Below are 23,611 nucleotides of genomic sequence, written 5' to 3' on the forward strand. Positions count from 1 at the left end.
AGCTCTCACTGAATGCCACAGGGCACAGGATGGAGACCTGCCTGAAAGTCCTGCTACTCGTCGGGGTGGTCATAGCAGCCCCCACACCATCATCATCCTCTCTGCCAAGCCACGAGGCTGCGGTTTTAGCTGCAGTTCAGATCTACAACCAAGAGCCAGGCACAACACTGGCCTATCGGCTCCTGGAAGCTGAGCCGCAGCCAGACTGGGTGAGTGACCTGGGGAATTGCTTTGTGGCCTGTGTATATTCGATCCCGCTTGAGCTCATGGAGCAGGTCAATGGGGAATCACTGCCTTTGATGCTAGACTCCTGTACCTACAGTCTGCTATTTGCAGCCTCGTTATTATCCAGGGCTGATTTCTGGAGGTGCCATGAAAGACAGTTTCTGTTCACAATCCAAGTAGGCAGAGGATGGGGAAGGGGAAGAACAGGGAATTTATCGACAGGCCAGCTGGAGTTACTGAAAGCAGCATGGCCAAAATTGGTTCTAAAGAGGGAGTGAAATATGTGCAGAGACGGGTAGCAGCCAGACAGCTATTTCCCTGTATTACCACACAGCAGCTTCCTGGTCCCATTGCAGAGGAAGGGCCTGACCCCAGCAGTTCATTCAGATTCAGCAGGCAGAGAAGGTTTCCATTTGAAATGATACTGTGAGTAATTCGAGGCAGGGACCGTCTTACTCTGTGTTTGCAACAGCACCTGGCACAAAGGCGGTGGCCAGTCACACGTGTTCAAAGAGAATGAGCAAACATTCCATTTGGGGACATAATCATACTTTTAATGAAAGTTTTGATCCCGTGAGCTACCGAGCACCCTCTGCTCACAGCGAGGTCAGTGGAAGTTGAGGGTGCTCAGACCACACAGAGTGTTCAGAGTGTTTCATGATCAAGCCCAAAAGGAGGACACTTGGGCTCCAATCCTGCAAACACCTGCACATACAAGTAACTTTCTGCAAGACAGAAACCTACATACAGAAATTACAGTGAAGCAATAAGACCTGGGTCCCAGGAGTTCACTTGAACCATGTCATTTCAGACCAGAATCTCACTTTCAGGAATTAAAACACATGCAGAAACACTGAGTGACTGGATTTTCTAAGTGAAGGGCAGAGGACCAGGGTCGGGGGAAGACAATTGCAAAGATACTAGTTATTTGTTCATGCAGTAGAAACATGGGCCAGAGCCTCATCTGTGCAAATCAGCCCACCTGAGACAGTGGAGCTACATCAGAGTTAGGCCACATATATGAAGTTACTTTCCGGAATTTAGGTTTTGAACAGCATTTGAAAAATTCAAGGCCCTAGACTACTGCTGAGAATGATTATTAATAACTGTTTACTTCAGTAGAATTGAATAAGTCAATATTTACACTCTTCTTTAGAGCAAGGGCCTTGTCTGAGTATGTGTGTGAACAGCACTCGCACAGTGCGGCTCTGATGCCAATCTGTAACATCAAAGAAAAAAATATTTAGAAGGCAAAGTGGGCCTGGTGCCTTGATGCTCATGTGAATGTTAATTTTCCTTATTCGTTGAATCTCTTTTTAGACGTGTCTTCTAAAACTATCCAGTCGCTGACATTCACTGTGAAAGAGACAGTGTGCCTCGTATCAGGGAACCGCGACCAACCAGTGTGAATTCAAAGAAGACGGGTAAGGATCACTCCCTGCACAGAGACACCTCCCTCTGCTCTTCTTACTCACTGATCACACAGATGCCCAACAACATCTTTCAAGCAGAGACGTAAAGGAAGGAAGGGGCTATGGTACAGTGCCTCTTCCGCTGTGTCCTATTACTGATCCTTACATCAAGGTCACAGAAAACATACATTCATTTATCCAAACCCTGATTATAGGACTACACGGCTTTTAATCTCTGGTTTGCTGTTGTCAGCTGGGGCACTGTTCTACCTGGGAACTATCCCTGAGGGCAAAAGGAGAAGGGGATGCAGCTTGTGTTAAATATTATTCGTGGTACACTGGCACTTTGACATCCTATATGAGATCAGGGCCCATGGTGTCAGGTGCTGCACAAACACAGACAGTCCCTGCTTGGCCCAAAGTGTTCACAATCTAACAGACCAGACCAAGAAAGGCTGCCGAGGGGACTGCTCTTATCCCCAGGTCATCGGTGGGTGACATGACTCGCTCAAGATCACACACCAGGACAGTGGCAGCATGGAGAATTCAACCCAAGTTTCCCTAACCTCAGCCCAGCGCTGTAACTGCAAGACTCTGCTTCTCATTCCATAAGCATGCTCTGCCCTAACAGCAATCCAGCCTCACTTGGCTCAACTGAGTGTAGATTTTCTCAAGGTCACACACCAGGACAGTGGCAGAGAGGAGAATTCAACCAAGGTCTCCTGAATGGCCCCTCTCACACAGCTGGAGTACACAAGGAATCACACAGTGACTGCTTGCAAAGTAAGGAACTATTGAACATGAGCAAAGGCTACTTACAATGAAAGCTCCTCAGGGCAGGGACCATCTTTCTGGTCTGTGTTTGTACAGCTCCTCACACAATGGGGTCCTGATCCACTGTGATGTCCAAACCAGGCTGGAGGATGAGCCTCCCAACATCCTGCTGAACTTGTGACCAACCCACATTGGGAAGCAGGTCTCCACACGCGAGTGGCCTGAGCGGTAGCGCTCCCAGACAGTAAGACGCTGAGGTCTCTTTTCTCTCCCTTGCAGCTGGTCAAAGACTGCTCTGGATTCTTCTCCACTGAACAGGACCCCCCTTCCATCATTATCAAATGCGAGGAGGCATCTGAGAAGGTGAGTGGCCTAGACGGCCTCCTCTCTGCTCAGGGCTGGGCTGAGGCAGGGTTAAGGGTTTCCCTCGCTGAGATCCTGGCCAGGTATTTCACACTGACCAAGTGTCCCTAGAACAAGTGCCCAGCTCATCTGCTGGCAGCGAGCTGGCAAAGGCCTCCTGCCCCACGAGCCTGGAGGTGGAACCTACAGCTGCCAGCAGAACCGCAGGGAGCAAATTCTAATCTCACTGAGATACGTAAGAAACCTAAAGCTCCTTACGGTGCCTGGGAGCGGGGCAAGGACAAGGGGGCTGGGGAGGCTCCTCACCACCTGCCTTTGTCTGGCAGTGACATTTACATACCTTGTACGATGCAGACACTGAATGGCCCCTGGTCCCACACACCAGGCAAAAGGCCCCAGCATGGCCCCTCCTTCTTGTCCTAGAACAGGGACCTGCCCAAGGTGGGTGTAAGGGTTACAGACAGCAAAGGGGGAGGGGATAATGGCTGAGTTTATAATCCTGTGCCTTCAATGGCACGGCCCTTGCACCTCGTCTCTCCAGCAGGCAAGCTCCTGCCCCTCCCTCAGAGTCACCGAGCGATGTCACCCTCTGTCAAAGAGCCCAGCGGTTACACTCACTCTTGAGGGCTACTCCTCTCCCCCACTAGTCACCCAGGCCCACAGTGACACTGGTCGGATGCCCTGTGCTGCTCCAGGGAGGCCATTTGCTCCTGGGGAGAGGGCACTGGATTGGGACTCAGGAGACCTGGGCTCTACTCCCTGCTCTGCTACTGACCAGCTGTGTGACCTCAGGCATGTCACACTGTCACCCCCTCACCCTTTACTCCTCTGTCTACCTAGACTGTAGGCCCCTTGGGGCAGAGACTGTCTCCCACTGTGCATGTGTACAGCGATTACCACAGCCCTGATCAAAGTTGAGGTCTCTAGTCATTGCTAATAACAAATGAAACACAAGAGAGAACAAAGTAACATTCCCAGAGCTGCAGGAGCCAGTTTCAGTCTGAGTGGAGATTCTGACCCTGACCTCTTTTCTCTCTAGCCTAAAGTCGTCACACGGGGCCGCTGGACCCGTTGGGGGCTTATCATTGGTAAAGGTTTAGATTCTGTCTTTAGCTAAGAAAATCCAGAGAGAGAGGAGATGAAAGTGAACCGATGCTGCCAGATCCAGCTGTGGCTCCATTGCTCCTCCACCGGAAGCACCGTCGGAAGCAAGGCTTAAAACAATCTGAACAGCTCCAGAGTATCTGCTTCTATCCGCTGCTTAGCAGCTGTTGCAGTGCTGCTCTACAGGGCTCCTCTGCATAATAAATTGGCATTGTGCAAACCTGTACTGTTGTCCTCTTCTTCCATATTGTGGGAGACGATTAGGGACATGAACCGGAGTGAGTCACCTGATTGTGCTACTGGCCAATGAACACCCCCGACTAGGAGTCACACGCCATCCTCATTAAAGAGACCCAATGCCCAGGGCTGCCTGGAGGGAGGGGGGAAGTGGGGCAATTTGCCCCAGGCACTGGGCCCCACAGGAGCCCCCATGAAAATATAGTATTCTATAGTATTGCAACTTTTTTTTATAGAAGTGGCCCCCGAAATTGTTTTGCCCCAGGCCCCCTGAATCCTGTGGACAGCCCTGCCAACACCTTCCCTATTGCAACAGAGATCCAGACAGTAAGGCTCAACTTGTTAAAAGTGACTAGCCGCTATGGGTGCCCAACCCAGGATGTCCTCAAAGGGTCTGGTTTTCAGAAAATGCTGAGCAGTTTCCCTCTGATAATGTGGCCATTTCAAAGCCTCTCTAAGTTTTGAGGCACCCAAAATCAATGGTCACTTTGGAAAATTTAGTACTCAGGGCATGTAATGCTTTAGAAACTGGAATTTGCATTCATCCACCACAAGATGGCAAAAAATTGGCCTTGAGGGCCCTAAGGGAATGGGTTTAAATAGCACATGCAAGCCCTGGATACAGTCACTGAGGATCTTAAATGAGTTAAAAGTCATGTCCTTCAGGGACTCACTCAGCCTCCCTGATTTACTGCAGGTTGCACCAGTGTCCAACCTGTGCTCGGGACGGCCCTTTCAAGGGGTGGACCTCAGATCTTTGGGGGCAGCACTTTCAATGGGGGCTTTCCGCCTTTGTTGTTGTTGTTGTTTGTTCAGAGGGCACTCAGGTTTTTTTTTTTTGCTTGAGCAGCAAAAAAACGTGGAGTCCGACCTGTGCTAAGTGACGCCGCTCAGTTCAGACTCAAAGGGTGGTGGTGAGATGTGACGAAGCAGGGGGGTTCTTGTTTGTTTTCAATGATTGATGCAGAGGGGTGGGACTCAGTTTCCCTGGGTATTACAGGTTTAATGAGTGGTGGGAGAGCAAGTTGTTGTTTACACGAGGCCAGTTGAATGGCTGGAGAGATGGAGACCCAGCAACTGGTGACCAGGAGACCCAGCTCGTGAGTCACAGCTGGGTCTGGACAGTGCGCAGGGACAAAGGCTGTGGAGAGAGTCCTGGTGACCTGACCTGACCAGAGGGGGAACAAAGATGGATGAGAGAGCAGCTGAGAGAAGAGGAGGACCTGGAGGCTCTTTTCTGGACAGAAAAAAGACAGAGATGAGACTTGGGGGATTGGTAATATCAGAATGCCCAGCTGGAAGGAGGGCTCTGGCTGGGAAACGAGAGCAGCCAGAGCCCACCTGAGGCCGGAGACCTAGATGAATATTGTGCTGAAGCGATTCTAAAGCTGAGGCCCTGAGAGTTTCCTATGCTGTGTTCAGATGCCATTTAACCTTGTTTATGCTGGCTGAGAGTCTCCCGGTCTAGAGATCAGGGTATGCATATATTCACGTTCGGTGTGGATCCCATGAGGTCTAGAGTGAGTAGACTCCCTGAGGGGGCCACGCCAAAAGGCAGGCTTTGCTGCTGAGGGCTTAGAGAGGTGGCAGTTCCAGGAGGCGGAGGGCCTATGGCTTAATCTAAGAAGGAAAGTGGACCCCCTGAGAAAGGCTGTCATTGCGAAGGGGGTTTCTGACAGGGACCATGCAGAGCATGAGTCTTTGAAGTCCTGACAGTGAGGCCAATTTGGCTGTATCAGGTGCTCTTTAGACCTGATAAAAATCATAAGTGGAATCATGGACAACTTGCTAAGGATGAGTAGAAAAGAACAACCCAAGTATGTAGGGACAAAAAACCAGGAAGTGCTAAGAACCAAACATGTCAAGTTCTGGCAAGGGAAGTGCAGGTCTGCCCTATTTAAGAGGGAAGAGAGCTAATAATAGACAACACCAAAATGACTGACAATTCTGATGCTTATTTTACTTCACTCTTCACTAAAGAGTTGATTGTGACCAGATGCTTAGCAAGAAGTGGGGAAAGAAGACAAGCAGAATAGGGAAAAACAGATTACAATATTGAAATAAGTTAGAATGTATTCAGTTGACAAGCTGGAACCATTCAAACCTAGGTACTTAAGGAACTAGCTGAAGCAATCTTTGGTACCAGTAGCGATTGTCTTCCAGAACTGCACGCAGGTCAGGTTGGGTCCAGAGGACTTATAGAAGGGAAAACATGGTAACTTCTCTTTAACAAAGGGAACAAAGAGGAACCTGCAGAATTACAGACGTCAGCTCACTTCCTTAACTGGAAAGTTACTCAAAAGACCATTAAAACAATCCTGTGTAAGTGCTAGAGTGAACAGCATGATGAGTAGTATAGAAAAATGGATTTGTCAGAACTAATCATGCCAATCAACCTATTTCTTTTTTTGTTAGGCTAATTGGCAGTGTGGTGTGAGGTGAAGCAGGAGATGTGCAATTAATCTTGATTTTAGTAAGCTTTTGACACAGTCACATGACATATTCATAGAACCATAGAAGATTAGAGTTGGAACAGACTTTAGAGGTCATCTAGTCGCAACACCTGCTCAACGAGGACCAACCCCAACTAAATCATCCAGCAGGCTTTGTCAAGCTGGGCCTTAAAAAACCTCTAAGGAAGGAGATTTCCACCACCAGGGACACTCTAGACATTTTGCCGCCCAAGCCCATGGGGGGGGGGGCGCTCTGCTGGGTTGCTGGTCCCGCCGCCCCCCTCGGTGGGGGAACCCCTTTTTCCCCGCAGGCGTGGACTCCACCGAAGGTGTGGACAGCCCGGACCTCTCTGAGGCACGCCTGTGGGTGGTCACCGGAGCCCTGCTACACCCTCCGGTGACGGACAGAGCGCCGGTGGTATGCGTCCCAAGCAACCGCGCTTGCGTGCTGGGGCTGGAGCTTCCCTGTCCACCACTTCTCCTTCAGTCACATTCATGTTCACCACACTTCCTAGTGAAATAGTTTTTCCTAATATCCAACCTAGACCTCCCCCACTGCAACTTGAGACATTGATCTTGTTCTGTCATTCTCCACCACTGAAACAGCCTAGCGCATCCTCTTTGGAACCCCCCTTCAGCAGCTGAAAGTGCTATCAAATCCTCTCATCGTCTCTTTCTGTGGACTAACAAGCCACTTCCCTCAGCTCTACCTCATAAGTCATGTGCCCCAGCCCTGATCATTTTCGTTGCCCCCACTGACTTCCAATTGTCCAATTCCTTTCTAGAGTGGGGGCCCAAAACTGGATTGCAAATACTCCAGATGTGCCTCACCAGTCGTCTGAATAGAGGGAATAATCACTTCCTTCGATCTGCTGGCAGTGCTCCTACTAATGCAGCCCAATATGCCGTTAGCCATCTTGGCAACAAGGCACACTGCTGACTCATATCCAGCTTTTCATCCACTCTAATCCCCAGATCCTTTTTTGCAGAACTGCGGCTTAGCCAGTGGGTCCAGTCTGTTAGCAATGCATGGATTCTTCCGTCCTAAGTGCAGGACTCTGCACTTGTCTTGTTGAACTCCATCAGAATTTCTTTGGTCCCAATCCTTCAATTTGTCTAGGTCACCTGGGCTCTATCCTACCCTCCAGCATATTTACTCTCCCCCAGCTTAGTGATCATCTGCAAAACTGCTGAGGTGCAATCCATCCCATCATCCAGATCATTAATAAAGATGTTGAACAAAACCGGACCAAGAACCAACCCCTGGGGCACCGGCTTCATACCAGCTGCAAGCTAGACATCAAGCGTTGATAACTAGCCCACAGAGCCTGACAATCTCGGCAGCTTTTCTCATCCACTATAGTCATTCATCCAATCCATACTTTTTTAACTTGCTGGCAAGATTACTGGTCGGAGGCTGTATAAAAAACTTTGCTAAAGTCATGATACATCATGTCCAACTGCTTTTCCCATATCCACAAAGCCAGTTATCTCATCATACAAGGCAATCAGGTTGGTCAGGCATGACTGGCCCCTGGTGAATCCATGCTGACTGTTCTGATCACCTTCCTCTCTCCAAGTGCTTCAAAATGGTTCCTTGAGGACTTGCTGTGATGTTATTGATATAAAATGGGACATAGTAGAACATGGTTTGAACAAGGTCCTGTAGTGGCACTAATCTTATGTAAAGGGGGGTTCATATAAGGTGTTTCTAAGACCAGATTATGCGGTTGCCTAGTTACTGATTATGCCATCTTGTATGTATGCGTCATTTTGTAGTTGAAGTTTATGAGTTATTTGGCTCTATCCTGTCGTATTTCAAAATTTGTGCTGTGGTTCTGGGTGACACCCAAGACAAGTGTGGTGTTAGCTCTGCTTACCTGCTTGAATAGGGCCATTAAGGAATCATCAGCTTACACAATTGACCCATTGAGAGGAGGAAGTACGCCTGTAACTCAGCAGGGTAGATGCAGGAATTGCCTATGTGACTGCAAAACTCCATTTTGGCTGTAATTTCCACAGTAAGAACAAGAAGTGTTCTTACACTGAAAAGTCTATATAAGCTGATGCCTCATCTCATCTGTCTTCAGTCCTGCTTCTTTACCTCTCGGAGGACTTTGCTAAAGCTGAAAGCTCTTACACAAGGGACTGATGATCCATCCCAGCTGGGGATGTACTCCAGAGACTTGATTTGAACCTGCAGTACTCCATCATGCTACAGCTGAATAAGAACTTTGCCATTTCCTGTATGTAATTTATTCCATTTAACCCAATTCTAGCTCTCATCTCTACCTTTTTTCCATTAATAAACAAACCTTTAGATTTTTAGATTCTAAAGGACTGGCAACAGCGTGAATTTGTGGGTAGATTTTGATGAGTCTATATTGACCTGGGTTGGAGCTTGATCTCTTGAATTGAGAGAACCTTTTTCTTTTTATTGGGGTGTTGGTTTTCATAACCATTCATCCCACAGGACGAGTGAGCATGGTGGTTGATACTGGGAGACTGTGAGTGTCTAAGGAATTGCTTGTGACACTTGTGTTAGCCAGTTGAATGAAACCGAAGACCAGCGGGAGTGCTGTGTTGGTTGTGGTGCACTAACAGCTTTTAAAAACTACATGAACAACTTGGAGAGAGACCAGAAGAAGAGACCAAAATGATAAAGGTCTAGAAAATCTGACCTATGAGAAAGGGGAAAAAACTAGGCATGTTTAGTCTTGAGAAAGAAGACTGAGGGGGACCCGATAACAGTCTTCAGATGTGTTAGGACCGTTGTAAAGAGGATGGTGGTCAATTGTTCTCTCCAGGAACCGAAGGTAGTGACACAAAGCAATTGCTTCATCCACAACTAGGGAGAGTTAGGTTAGATATTAGGAAATACTTTCTAACTTAAGGATAGTTTAAGCTCTGGATAATAATTCAGCATAACTGTTTGACTTTGATAACCTTTCCACCCCGCCTCGCTCCTTGCACCTGCAAATTTATGCACACTAAAACATTCAGGGAGCACCCCAGTCTTATGGAGTCATGCAAGGCCAAAGTCTTTCTAACACATCTGCAAAGGTTGGGGACCTTGGAGAGAAGGCCCTGTCGTGTGTTTGCTGGAATCAGAATCCGTTGTCAGTTTAAACTCAGCTCCTACAAAAGCCCTTTCTCTGATTGTCTCTGGAAACCCCAGTTTGAACCAGTGCATGAAAACCTGTCCAGGGGCAGGTGCCTCTTTAGAATGGTTCAGTTTTAGTGACTCCCCTTAACTGAGAGTAGAATACCATAATCCCAAACCCATTTCTAGGTTTAACGCATTGGTCCCCAAAGATCCTGCAGGGGGTCGCAGTAGTTGTCATATGCAGTTCTTCTCCCTCAGCTCAGGGTCTGCTGCTGAGCAGTGAATGTGGTGGCTTCTGTGGCCACAGTGATCCACCAACAAGACCATGCCACCTCTCCCCATCCAGTGCTGAGAAGGGACATCATGTCGCCCCACTAGGACACCCCCGACTGTCACTCTGACCTTGGGGGATTTGTTGTTTGTGAACTTGGGTTTTCCCAAAAGCTGTTGCTTCCTTTTGCAGGAAATATCTGTTGACAAATGTGCCAGGACTAGCAGAGATGGGAACTCAAATCAGCTGGAATCATGGGGTTAGGTGCACACCCCACATTCACAAGAGTGTACGACTTTCAGTGTCTGGAGGGCAACAGCCCTTGCAGCTCTCTGTCAGGGAAACCCACCGCCAGGGAGATATCTCACTGCAACCACTCTGCTAGTGATCCTCCTGGGACAAATGTACCTGCATCTCTAGGCACCCAGATTATAATCACTGGGAACTTCACCTGATGGTAATAACTCCATTAAATTCAATAGATCAAGAGGCACTTTTACAATCAGGGAATTTAATCCATAGGTAGGATATGATTTGATCCACTGTGTGTGAAGATGGGTCTGCCTTGGGAGACTTTAGATACAAAATGTGTGTGTGTGTGTGTGTGTTTTGTGGTGGACAGACTGATAACTTTGTGCTCACATTTCAGACTGCTCTATACACTTCAGCCCAACACTCACTTGTCTTTATCTGCCTAAACTTCTCACTGAGTTTGATATGTGAGAGGCACTGGTAAAGCCCAGGGACTGAGTGGATTTGGAATTTTCATGCAAAATATCATCTGATGGACAGAGAGGAGCAAGAAGCCTGGTCCAAATGATAGAAACTGCAGAGAAGCAGGTTCTTGTGCTAACAATGATGCAATTGTAAGGAGAGGCAGAGATGAGGGAGCTTCCAAGCTCTCCCTGAGAAAGGAATTTGGAAGCCAAGAGATGTGCTACTGAAGTGTTGCTGCCGACCGTCATAGCTTTCATACAGTCACAGCTGTTCAGGCCAGCAGGGACCACTGTGATTATTTAGTCTGACCTGCTGTGGAACACAGAACAGGCCAAAGAACCTCAGCCAGCCATTTCTTCCTCAAGTCCGTAACTTCTGTTTGAGCAAGAGTATTTCTTTTAGAAAGAGATCCAGTCCTGACTGAAAGTCCGCAAGTGATGGAGAATCCAGAACATCACGAGGTAAATTGTTCCTGTGGTCAATTATTTTCATTATTAAAAGATGCACCATATTTCTACTCTGAACATTGCAAGAGCTTCAACTTTTAGGCCCCAAATCTGCAGTCATTCCAGAGGACAGACCCCTGTGCACACAGGGACCCATGGAAAACAATGGGGTGCCACACAGCTACCAGGGTCTGTCTGTCTGCACAATACTGTGGAATTGGGGATTTACATAGCACAGCAAAGAAATGGACTAGAAACCCTATTCCAGTGAGCAAACCGCTGGGCATCTTACCCAACTAACTTCTGTTTCCTGCATTTTCCAAAAGAAATACCATCGCATTTGGGAAGCAAATCTGCATCTGCCATAACGTTCCAGTGCTGTGTAGGTGACAGCAGGAGACCCGTTCTGAATAACCTCAGCGCTTAGCTCGTTCAGGTCAGAGTTCTTTACTCTAATAGCAGAATTTATATTACATTTTACATATTCAGACATTGTCTAATTAACCCTCCCAGCAATCCTGAGACAGTAGGTGTCTAGAGAAATAATTATAATCCTCCATTGGCAGTATTCCAGGCACAGTTATGCTTATCTTTTGATTTCCTCTAACGAAGCAAAATAACTGAGAAAGGAAAGGTGCTATAGTTCTGTGCAGGGTAAATCACAGACTGTCCACACAACAGGAATAACACACACATAAGTACTAATGGATGTGTAGGTTCTAATATTTGGTATCATGTGTTGTAACAGCACAGCATGTTGAAACCCCAAAAGAGCGATTTTAGGGAAAAATTCATGGCAAATATTTATGTAATAACTGTATGCATCACAGCAGCCCTCGTTCAGTGCCTCAGTCAGGAATCAGAGTGGTGGTCAGGGGTCGAGCGGTCAGAAGGGTGGGGGAACAGGGGTTGAAATGGGGGCAGGAGTCCCGGGGGAGCAGTCAGGGACAGGGGTCCCCAGGGGTGAGTCAGGAAATTAGAAGAAGGGGTATGGACTGGGCGGTGGGGAGGGAGGGTTCCGGGGGCGGGCAGGGGAGCAGGGAGGAGTGGATGGGGCAGGAGTCCCGGTGGGGCCGTCAGGGGATGAGAAACAGGGGGGATCGGATAGGGGGCAGGGCCGGGCCACGCCTGGCTGTTTGGGGAGGAACAGCCTTCTCTAACCGGCCTCCATACAATTTCAGAAACCCAATGTGGCCCTCAGGCCAAAAAGTTTGCCTGCCCTGGTCTAGATAATACTTAGTCCTGCCATGAGTGCAGGGACTGGACTAGAGACTTCTCAGGGTCCCTTTCAGTCCTATAATTCCATGATTAACGCCACTTAACTTTGCCTCCAAATAAACCAGAGCCTGATAGGTATGGCCCTACCAAATTCACAATCCAATTTTGGTCAATTTCATGGTTATTGGATTTTAAAAATCATAAATTTCATGATTTCAGATATTTAAATTTCACAGTGTTGTAACAGTAGGAGTCCTGACTGAAAAAAGAGAGCAGTGTGTGTGTGTGGGTGGGGGGGTGTCACGCAGTTATTGCAGGGGAATCGCAGCATTGCCACCTTTACTTCTGCTCTGCAGCTGCTGGCAACAGGGGGAGGATAGCTCAGTGGTTTGAGCACTGGCCTGCTAAACCCAGGGTTGTGCGATCAATCCTTGAGGGGGGCTATTTAGGGATCTGGGGTAAAAATCTGTGTGGGGATTGGTCCTGCTTTGAGCAGGGGTTTGGACTAGATGACCTCCTGAGGTCTGTCCCTTCCAACTCTGATATTTTATGATTCTGTGAACGCTGCCTTCAGAACTGGGTGGCTGGAGAGCAGCAGCTGCTAGCCAGGAGCCCAGCTCTTAAGGCAGCAGAAGTAAGGATGCTCTGGTATGGTATTGCCACACTCAGGGCCGGCACTTCTACTAGGCGACCCTAGGCGGTCACCTAGGGTGGCAGGATCTGGGGGGTGGCATTTTGCTGCCCTCAGTGGAAATTCAGCGGCAGAGGGGTCCTTCTGCTCCAGGTCTTCGGCAGAAATTCGGCAGCGAGTCCTTCACTCACTCTGGGACCCGCCGCCAAACTGCCCCGAAGACGCGGAGCAGAAGGACCCCTGCCAGAGGAGGAGTGCTGCCTCCTAGGGTGGCAAAAAACGGGGCGCCGCTCCTGGCCATGCTACCCTTACTTCTGCCCTGCTGCCTGCAGAGCTGGGCCCTCAGCCAGCAGTCACCACAGCCACCCCTCTCCAGCCACCCAGCTCTGAAGGCAGCAGCGTAGCAGTACGGGTGGCATGCATGGGCGGTGGGTATAACAGGCCATGGCAGGCTCTACCTACCCCGGCACTGCTGCAGCCACATGACCCCCAAGTTGTGGGTTTGGTGGTGAAGCTTTTACTTTATTATGCCCTATTCAGCTTCCAGGGTGGCTGAGAAGGCACATACCACCTCCTCAGCCACCCCGGAACCTGCATGGGGCATATCAAAAGCATCTTCTAACAGACACTTTTCCTTGGGGCAGAGAGACCCATGCAGGGCTCCTCCAGGCAGGGGTGGGGGGGCGCTCACGGTCTCGGCCGGCATGGGCCTCCAGTGGCCAAGGGGGGGGCAGTGCCAGGCTTCTCCAGGTGGGGGTGGGGAGCTCGTGGCTCCGGCTGCAGGGGGAGGAGGGGGTCTCAGGGCTCCAGCAGTGGGGAGGGCGTGCTAGGGCTAGCCTCCCCAAAAGCTCTGAAGGAGGCAGCTGCCCGCCACATGCAGAGGACCTGTAGCGTAGTGAAGATATACCAGTGAAGTCTGAAGACAGAGGCTGCTTGAGGGACCAGGACTGCAATGAAGGATAAATGTTGGTCAGTTTCCTAAGCTGGAGGAGCCTGTGCTGCAGGCTTGGAAATTCAGAATTTAGTGCAGACACCCTGTCAACACAAGGCAAACCTAGAGGATGACACCCCCAAATTTCAGTTAAGCAGGAGTTCTAGGATAAGCAGGGGTCAGCAATCAGGTTTGCACTGGAGACCTGCAAGGAAAAAGCAGGGAGACATCTGACAGCTACAAAAGTAACATCTTGTTACAGATGCACCTGCAAGAAGGAGACTGCAAATGTTTGCAGGCCCCTTGGCTGAGCAGTGCTAAACTTTAGGGCTGCAAGGAAGCTGCAATGGGACTCTCAGAGCAATCACTATTCAGTAGAGCGTCAGAGACTAAAGACGGGGCCAGATTCTCCACCACAATGCATCTCATTCTTCTGATTGTTTTACATGACACAGCACCTACAGGTTCTAGGCAAGATCAGGGCCCGTACATACAGATAGAAAGAGACCATACCTTTATGGGCATACAGTCTAAACAGGCAGTTCAGAGGAAGAGTGGGAGAAAGAAGGATCATTATTTACAGATGGGGAACAGAGAGATAAAGTGACTTGCCTGAAGACAGAGAAGGAATCGACAGATTTTGCAAACCATTAGCCAAATTCAATGATCAACATCCAAACTGTGACTCAAGTACTGCCCTGCACCTAACCTAAACCCCAGAGGGGCGCATGCAAGGGACACTCCCTGGGGCTGAGGGTGAAAGTTGGGCTAGAGAAAGGATGGTTTTGTGATTCGGGTGTTATAATAATACAAATCAGTAATAACAACAAACAACAACAAGAAGTGGATTAAAGAAAAGCATGACTCAGGGATCAGACAGGCTAATAGGGGAGTATTACAAGACACGTCCAAAACTTCTAGCATTTCAGCAACCGACTGATAGAGAAGCAAATGGTATGAAGACACTGTTGCCCAGTTCTGCCTGGCATCAGTTTTAATACACGTATTACCCAGGGAAGGATGGAAATATCAGTTACAAACCCCGTCCATCCTGCCTGGATTACAAAACCATAGCTAAACGGTCAGCCAGAATGTGCTAGAAATGAGCTGAAGAAAGAATCCTGAGACTTCCTGTTCTCATTCTGCAGCAGAATCCTGATGAAGGGGGCTTCACAGCCAGCAATACCGGCCACACTGTTCACTATGTTTTGTGTAGGAGAAAAAGTATTGCAAGGGCCACACTCAGGGGACACAGAGTATATGCTCTAACCACACAGAAGAACAGACCTGATAGTTTGATTGCTGTGCTTGACTGAACTGCAGGAGCAGTGGATGAATAGGAAGTGCTCACTGTGATATAACTGGCTTTTGATAAAGCATTTGAAACTGTGTCAAGAAAACTGACTCTCAAAATTAATTCAAATTGGCTTGGGTAGGGACTCAGCCACGTGCACTGAAAATTGGTCAACTGTAAATAAAGGATAAAGAAGAAACGGGGCATGAGGTTGTGGGGTCTGTCCAATGGGAAACGTTATGGTTTGATCCAAGGCTCAGACTTATTGTAGATAGTTTCATTAACGATCTGGAAGAGACAAAAAGAGCCAGTGCAAATTTGGGGATGTCTACGTGAAGCCATGATGTCAGAGTGCAGAGAAGTAACCGTCCCTCCCTCAGTGCCTCTACAGAAGCTTAGCTCGTGAGTAACATTGCTGACCTGAACAGACTTGGAGCTCAGTGGTTTGAGCATAGGCCTGCTAAACCCAAAGTTGTGAGCTCAATCCTTGAGGGGGCCACTTAGGGATCTGGGGCAAAAATCAGTCTGGGAATTGGCCCTGCCTTGAGCAGGGGGTTGGACCAGATGACCTCCTGAGGTCCCTTCTAACCCTGTGATTCTATTCTATGAAATAAGGATCAGGCCTTAGGGTTCTGCTTTTGGCTCTGGGCACCTTGCCTCCAGAAAGGGACTGACCAGCTCGGGAGGAATTCAGGGACCAGCAGTCAACCCGACCAAGGAGATGGAGGGATCAACCCATGAGTAAAGATTAAAAGAGCTAACCATGGATTGCTGGCCTAAGGGATGGCTGAGGGAGGACATGATAGCAGCTGGCAGAGGGGTTCACACGAAGTGAAGAGGTGGGATCTGGGGTATGACCGGCAGCAATGGCATAAAATAAAGAAAAGGAAAAGTTAGGCTGAATCACAGGAAAACCTCCTGATAGCGAGAGGCCTCAGGCTTTGGAACAATGCCCTCCAATGGTGACAGGGGAGCCCCATTGCTTGGGACACAAAGGGCATGAAACCCTGGAAAATGGCCTGTTGGGAGCAGCCCGGCGTGTGTTTATCCGTTGTTACTGCACTGTACATTCCCCTTAGATTTATGAGTGGCACCATCAGAAACAGCGTCCTGTGCCTGCCAATTGACTCTAGAGGAATTTCAGACTGAGAGTAGATGAGTAAAGCTCTGGCTGTCTGGACTTCATAGATGTATTTCTGCAGTTGACATAAATCAGCAGAGATCTGTGAAAGCCAATGGAGCTGTGGCGATTTATAGCAGCTGAGGATCTGGCCCAACAGAATGAAGACACGTACCCCAGCCTTCCCCAACAGAGGCCCCTGGCCACTACCCCTCGTTGTGCATTATTTAGCACTTGGTGCACACAATTTCAGCAATTTAAATTAAAAATCCCTCCTTTTCCTCTGACCGAGCTCCCCCTGATCCTGCCCTGGAGGGTGGCCAATGGAAACGTCCTGCAGATGGAGGGAGAAGGGTCACCGGTTAAGGGAGGACCAAAGCAGGTAGCCAATGAGGCACTAGCCCACCTGGAGGAGGCAGGGTATAAAAGGGCTTCCCCCGGGAGGGGCAGGGCTACCCACCCAGCTCTCACTGAATGCCACAGGGCACAGGATGGAGACCTGCCTGAAAGTCCTGCTGCTCGTCGGGGTGGTCACAGCAGCCCCCGCACCCTCATCATCCCTCTGCCAACCCATGAGGCTGTGGTTTTAGCTGCAGTTCAGATCTTCAACCAAGAGCCAGGCACAACACTGGCCTATTGGCTCCTGGAAGCTGATCCTCAGCACGAGTTAGCAAGGGACTGATCCAAAGCCTATTGAAATCAGTGGGAGTCTGGCCAGTGACTTTAACAAGCTTTAGATCAATTCCCAAGACCCTGAAGATTCAAATCCCCTGCAGTGTCCACATGGGGCAATTAGAGATGCGTCCACAGTCAGATCTGTGAGGGGAGCCCCTCCCAGTGCAGGACTGTTACTTGGGTGAGAGAGGAGGATGGTAAATTATGCGGTGGCTGGGTTCAGGACTAGCATAGTGGATTAGGGAGAGACTCAGAGGTCCATCCAACTGCAATACTGAGCACAGGGTAATCTAGGTTAACATGTGGGAAAAAAATCTGAAGAGTGAAGTTCATTAGGCTGGAGGTTTTTTGCAAAAATAATTTGAAATGCTTCAGTTTGGTTTCTCAATATGGAATGAAAAAAAAAACATACAAAACTTTGATTTTTGCGTAAATGCAATTCTAGTTTTCCAGCCAGCTTTAATTATTAACCTTCTTGTAGATAGGAAATCCAAAGCCCAGAAGGATTCCTTACAATCAAAATGAGCTTATAATATCAAATGTTCGTATACTAAAGTAATTTTTCATCAATGGCCTACTTGCTTGCTCTGACGTTGATTGCAAAAGTTTCCAGAGTCATTTTTTTATCTTCATTTCAAGTCTGTGTTCGCTTTAAAATGCTGCTCCTCCTTTGAAGAGTGAGTGCGCCCCAAAATAGCAACCCCTTGCTCAGCAGAGCAGCTCCCTCTTCGTAGGCTATCGGCTTTGGGCCAAGATTTTGAAAGAGACGAGTGATTTCTTAGGCCCAGCTTGTTGAGCTCCTGCCTCTGAGAAACAGTTCCCTTTAAGGAGGCTCAGATTGGACACCCAAAAACTCAAAGCACCCAAACTCACCAGCCACTTTCTAAAACCTTGGCCCATGGATAACAAAAGTACTTTCTATTTTTTACTGCTCTTTGCTCTTCAGAGACTGTAATCTCTTTAGGGCAGTGGTTCTCAAACTTTTGTCCTGGTGACCCTTTTCACATAGCAAGTCTCTGAGTACAATCCCCTTTATAAATTAAAAACACTTCTTTATATATTTATCACCGTTATAAATGCTGGATGCAAAGCGGGTTTTGGGGTGGAGGCTGACAGCTCGTGACCCCCCATGTAATAAACTGGCAACCCCTTGAGAGGTCCTGACCCCCAGTTTGAGAACCTCTGCTTTAGGGCAAGGACCTTCTCTTCGGATTTCAACAGTGCTTAGCACAATGAGGTTCTGATGCTGCTCAAGGCCTCCAGGATGATGTTGTGCCATAAAATAAAGATAATTATAAAAGCCACAATGGAGCCTGGTGCCTTGTTGTTTATCACAAAGATTTATTTTGTTTTTTCTTGAATTTCTTCTTAGGACGCGTCTTCAAAAGCTATCCAACCGCTGAAGTTCTCTGTTAAAGAGACAGTGTGCCTGGCATCAGAGAAACGCAATGTCAACCAATGTGAATTCAAACCAGACGGAGTATGGAACTCTGGGTGCATGGAGACATCTACACCTCCCGTCTGTCTCATCTAACGCACATCTACACCTTGAGGTGACCTATAGGATCTACTGGGTCTCCAAGCCCAATATGGGCATGAGTGAAATTGCATGAACTACAGTGCAACAATCATGGGCAAAGGGGCCAGCGTGATGTCTGTGCATTCCAAAGTTCCACTTATGCCTTATTTTGAGTACTTTGATGGGGAGGGTCCTTGGCCTGGCCATCTGCACAGGGTGCACGTCACCCGGCATGCTCCAAGTTTCCTAGGCATTATACAGAGAAATATGGAGATAAGGACCCTGCGCAGAACAGCTTATTCTAAACAGCCATTATAAGAGAGAGATGAAAGAAGGTAGAAGTGAGATGCTGAAAGAGGCAAAAGCTGAATCATGTCCGACATGTGCCTTGTAGCATCTTATCCTTTGTCTGATTTTTTGTTCTGACTCTGTTTGGGGTCATCATTTAAACTGACATTTCATCAGGCTGAGACTTATATATACCTCCTAGAAGATGCAAGTCTCAAGCAGAGACTGGAAGGAAAGAAGGATGGTATGGTACAGTGTCTTTCCTATTGTTCTCTGATTACAGATCCTTATGCCACACCCTGAATAGTGTGTGACATTCTGATTGCCCCATCTCAAAAAAGATACTTTAGAACTGGCCAGATACAGAGAAGGGCAACAAAAATGATTAAGGGGATGGAACAGCTTCTATGAGGAGAGATTAGAAAGACAGGAATTGTTCAACTCAGAAAAAAAATGACTGAGGATATGAGAGAGGTCTATAAAATCTTACTGATGTCAAGAAAGTGAATAAGGAAGTGTTATTTATCCATTCACATAACATAAGAACCAGGGGTAACTCAATGAAGTTAATAGGCAGCAGGTTTAAAACAAATAAAAGGCAGTGCTTCTTCACACAACACACAGTCAACCTGTGAAACTCATTGCCAGGAGATGTTGTGAAGGCCAAACTACAACTGGATTAAAAAAAGAATTAGGTAAATTGATGGATGATAGGTCCATCAGCAGCTATTAGCCAAGACAGTCATGGATGCAGCCCCATGATCTTAAGCATCTCACTGCCAGATGCTGGGGCTGGATCATTCAATTGCCCTGTTCCGTTCATTCCCTTTGAAGCATTTGGCACTGGCCACTGTCAGAAGACAGAATACTGGGCTAGATGGACCATTAATCTGATCCAGTATGGCTGTTCTTAAGTTCTTACCCATGTCGTAAACAATGTACACTCATGTTATAGCAGGAGATGAATATCAGAAGTGGGGAAGGTCTGGCTGGGATCAGCTTCCCATGGTACAAATGTTGATTCAAAGTTTCAGAGTTTCTTTGTCATGGGAATCTCACCGAGAACAGTTTCCAGCAGTCCCTCGAGTTGTTCTACTGCTGAGGTCTCTTTTCTCTCCCTTGCAGCTGGTCAAAGACTGCTCTGGATTCTTCTCCACTGAACAGGATCCCCCTTCCATCATTATCAAATGTGAGGAGGCGTCTGAGGAGGTGAGTGGCCTAGACGGCCTCCTCTCTGCTCATGGCTGGGCTGACGCAGGGTTATGGGTTTCCCTCTCTGAGACCCTGGCCAGGTATTTCACAATGACCAAGTGTCCCCAGAACAAGCGTCCAGCTCATCTGCTGGCAGTGAGTTGGCAAAGGCCTCCTGCCCCACGAGCCTGGAGGTGGAACCTACAGCTGCCAGCCGAACCGCAGGGAGCAAATTCTAATCTCACTGGGATACATAAGAAACCTAAAGCTCCATATGGTGCCTGGGAGCGGGGCAAGGGCAGGGGGGGCTGGGGAGGCTTCTCACCACCTACCTTCATCTGGCAGTGACATTTACAAATGTTGTATGATGCAGACAGTGAATGGCCCCTGGTTCTACACACCAGACAAAAGGCCCCAGCATAGCCCCTCATTCTTATCCTAGAACAGGGACCTGCCCAAGGTGGGTGTAAGGATAACAGACAGCAAAGAGGGAGGGGATAATGGCTGAGTTTATAATCCTGTGCCTTCAATGGCATAGCCCTTGCACCCTGTCCCTCCAGCAGGCAAGCTCCTGCCCCTCCCACAGAGTGATGTCACCCTCCATCCAGAGTCCACTCCTAAAAGCTACTCCTCTCCCTACCTAGGCCCACAATGATGTTGGCTGCTCTCTGGAGAGGCCATGTGCACCTGAGAATCAGAAGACCTGAGTTCTAATCCCTGCTCTGCCACTGACCTGCCGTGTGACCTTGGGCAAGTCAGGCTGTCGCATCTCTATCTAGACTTTAGCTCCTTAGTGCAAGACGCTCTCTGCCACTGTGTGTGTAGATACCGCACCTTGCATGATAAGGCCTCTAGGCATTAATAATATTAAATAAAGCACAAGAGAGGCACAATGAACTAACATTCCTTGAATGTTTGGAGCCAGTATCAGCCTGCATGGAGATGCTTACCCTTCCGTGCTCTTTTCCTTCTAGCCTAGACCCACTACAAGGTATAGAGCTAAAAAATTCTTTACAAAAGTTAACTTTTTTCATAACCAGAGCACGAAAACCATACGGGGCATGCTCTCCATTGCTGAGAAGATCCAGGGAGAGAAGACGTAAAAGTGACTTTGACCCTGATAGACCCAGCTGTGGCTCCATTTCTCCTTCTCTGGAAGGATCATCGGAAGCAAGGCCCATAACAATCTGAACAGCTTCAGAGCATCTGCTGCTACCTGCTGTGTAGCATCTGTTGCAGTGCTGCTCACCAGGGCTCCTATGCACAATAAACTGCCATGCGGCAGACTTATACTGTTGTCCTCTTCTTCCATATTGAGGGAGGAGATTAGAGACATGAACTGGAGTGAGTCACCTGACAGTGCTACTGACCAAGGAAAGACCCCGACTAAGAGTCACATGCCATCCTTGTTAAGGAGAACCATCCCTGGGCCAATTGTAGCCAAGATCCAGACACTAAGGCCTGGTCTGCACGAGAAGGAAAAGTCGATCTAAGCTATGCAATTTGAGTTACGTGAATAGCATAACTCAAATCAACGTAGCTTAGATCTACTTCCTGCGGGGTCCACACTACGCGACATCAATAGGAGATGCATTCCTGTCAACTCCCCTTACTCTTCTTGATCAGGTGGAGTACAGGAGTCGGTGGGAGAGTGATCAGCAGCCGAGTTAGCAGGTCTTCACTAGACACACTAAATCGAACGCTGATGCATCGATCGCCACAGTGTTGATCCTCTGGTAAGTGGAGACAAGCCCTAAGGTCCAACTTGTTAAAAGTTACTAGTAATTTTGGGTGCCCAACAGAAGAAGTCCTCAAAGGGGCCTGGTTTTCAGAAAGTGCTGAGTCCCCACCCTCTAAAAACGAAGCCCCTTCAAGATCTCTCTATTTGGGCACCCAAATTTTGACCTACCCAAAATCAACAGTCATTTTGGAAAATGTATGGCCCAGGGCATGTAATGATTTACAAACTGGGACTTTCATTCATCCACCATTAGAGGGCACCAATTGGCCTCAGGTGCCCTAAGGGAATGGGCTTAACTAGCATCCACAGCCCTGGCCTCAGTCACTGAGGAACTTAGTTGGGTTAACAGTCATGTCATCTCCATTGTGGCCTCAATCAGCCTACCTGATTTACCACAGGGAGAAAGTGGGTAATGCCCCACACCCTGTTCCTTCAAAGACATAGGTAGGCCATAACTCCTTGTCCCTAAAATAAATTAAATCTATGCTGATGACTAACAGATCCACCTCTCTATTCGAAACTAAAATCTCCTTCCGTCCAAATTAAAAACTCGGCCTGTCTCTGTGACATCTCCTTGTGGATGTCCAGCCATCAGCTCAATCTAAACATGGTTAAAACAGAGCTCCTCATCTTTCCAGGACACTGAGCTAGATGGATCATTGGTCTGACCAAGTCTGGCCATTCTTCTGTTCCCCACAAGCCTCCCCCATTCCCTGGCACTCCGGCCCATAGCAGGGCCGTCATCTTTGGGTATGTCTACACTACCCGCCCGATCGGCGGGTAGTGATCGATTTATTGGGGAATCGATGTATCATGTCTCACGTAGATGTGATACATCAATTCCTGAACGTGCTCCCCATCAACTCCACCAGGGCAAGAGGCAGAAGTGGAGTCGACGGGGGAGCGGAAGCTGTTGATCCTGCGCCACGAGGACACAAAGTAAGTCAATCTAAGTTGATCTAAGATACGTCAAGTTCACCTACGCTATTCTCATAGCTGAAGTTGCGTATCTTAGATCAATCCCCCGCCCCTCGTGTAGACCAGGTCTTTGACTCTGCCCTCTTGCTAGGTCCTCACATCCAGTTCTGAACCTGTATAATGCCTCCAAGACATAGCCTTTCAGGTCCATCCACAGGGCTAAAACTCTTGGCCAAGTGCTCATCACCCTTGATTGCTGCTGCGTCCTTCTGTCTGGCCTTGATAAATGCGATCTCGCCCCACTAATATCCATGTAGATGCTGTGGCAAACCTTGTTTTCCTAGCCTGTCTCTTTGACTGTGCCGCCCCCCTCTTTGAATCCCTTCACTGCCTCTCCCTTCTCTACCACTTCACGCATGAGCTGCTTGTTTTCATTTTCAAGTCCCTTCACAGTCGATCCCCACCCTCCGTATCCTCTTCTCATTCGCTGCCAAGCTGTCACTGCTCGCCTTTGGTGAGCCCATGTTGCTAGCCTCCATTGCCCGCTCCTTTTCAAACAGGCACCTTCCTGCTTTCTCTCAGGCTGCCCCAGGCACTCGTGAGATGGCCCACATAAACATCTGCCAAGCCACCTCATTGGCCCCCCGTAGCTCTCGCCTCAAAACTCTCCTTTGCCGGGATGCCTACGAAAAACAGCAAGGCTGCCAATGTGCTGAAACCTCCACCTCTCCTGCTGACCGGCATTGTCTCATTGCTTCCTTGTCCGTCTGTCTCCAGCTGTTGTCCCTTGTCTTGCACTTAGACTGCAAGCTCCTTGGGGCAGGGACCATCTGGCTGTTCTGTGTTTGTACAGCCCCTAGCACAACGGGGTCCTGGTCCATTACTAAGACTCCTAGGTGCTGTGGCCATACAAATCATCACCATTTATCATGAGCATGTAAAGAAATTACCAGCTCTGGGTTTAATGTACTCCAGCA

At 48.4% G+C, this 23,611-nt stretch overlaps 1 protein-coding gene across 1 annotated transcript in view; it reads left to right on the top strand.

The window, feature by feature from the left end:
* LOC116822644 (uncharacterized) overlaps positions 1-23,611 on the top strand; it is a 93,225-nt gene that overhangs the window by 63,466 nt on the left and 6,148 nt on the right. The window contains exons 6-8 of the mRNA XM_075061932.1: positions 3-209; positions 18,350-18,457; positions 19,910-19,993. Of these exons, the coding sequence (XP_074918033.1) occupies positions 3-209; positions 18,350-18,457; positions 19,910-19,993 (399 nt within the window). The remainder of the gene's footprint in view (positions 1-2; positions 210-18,349; positions 18,458-19,909; positions 19,994-23,611) is intronic.

This window comes from Chelonoidis abingdonii, chromosome 2 (assembly GCF_003597395.2).
Source record: "Chelonoidis abingdonii isolate Lonesome George chromosome 2, CheloAbing_2.0, whole genome shotgun sequence".
In the NCBI taxonomy this organism is placed as follows: domain Eukaryota; kingdom Metazoa; phylum Chordata; order Testudines; family Testudinidae; genus Chelonoidis; species Chelonoidis abingdonii.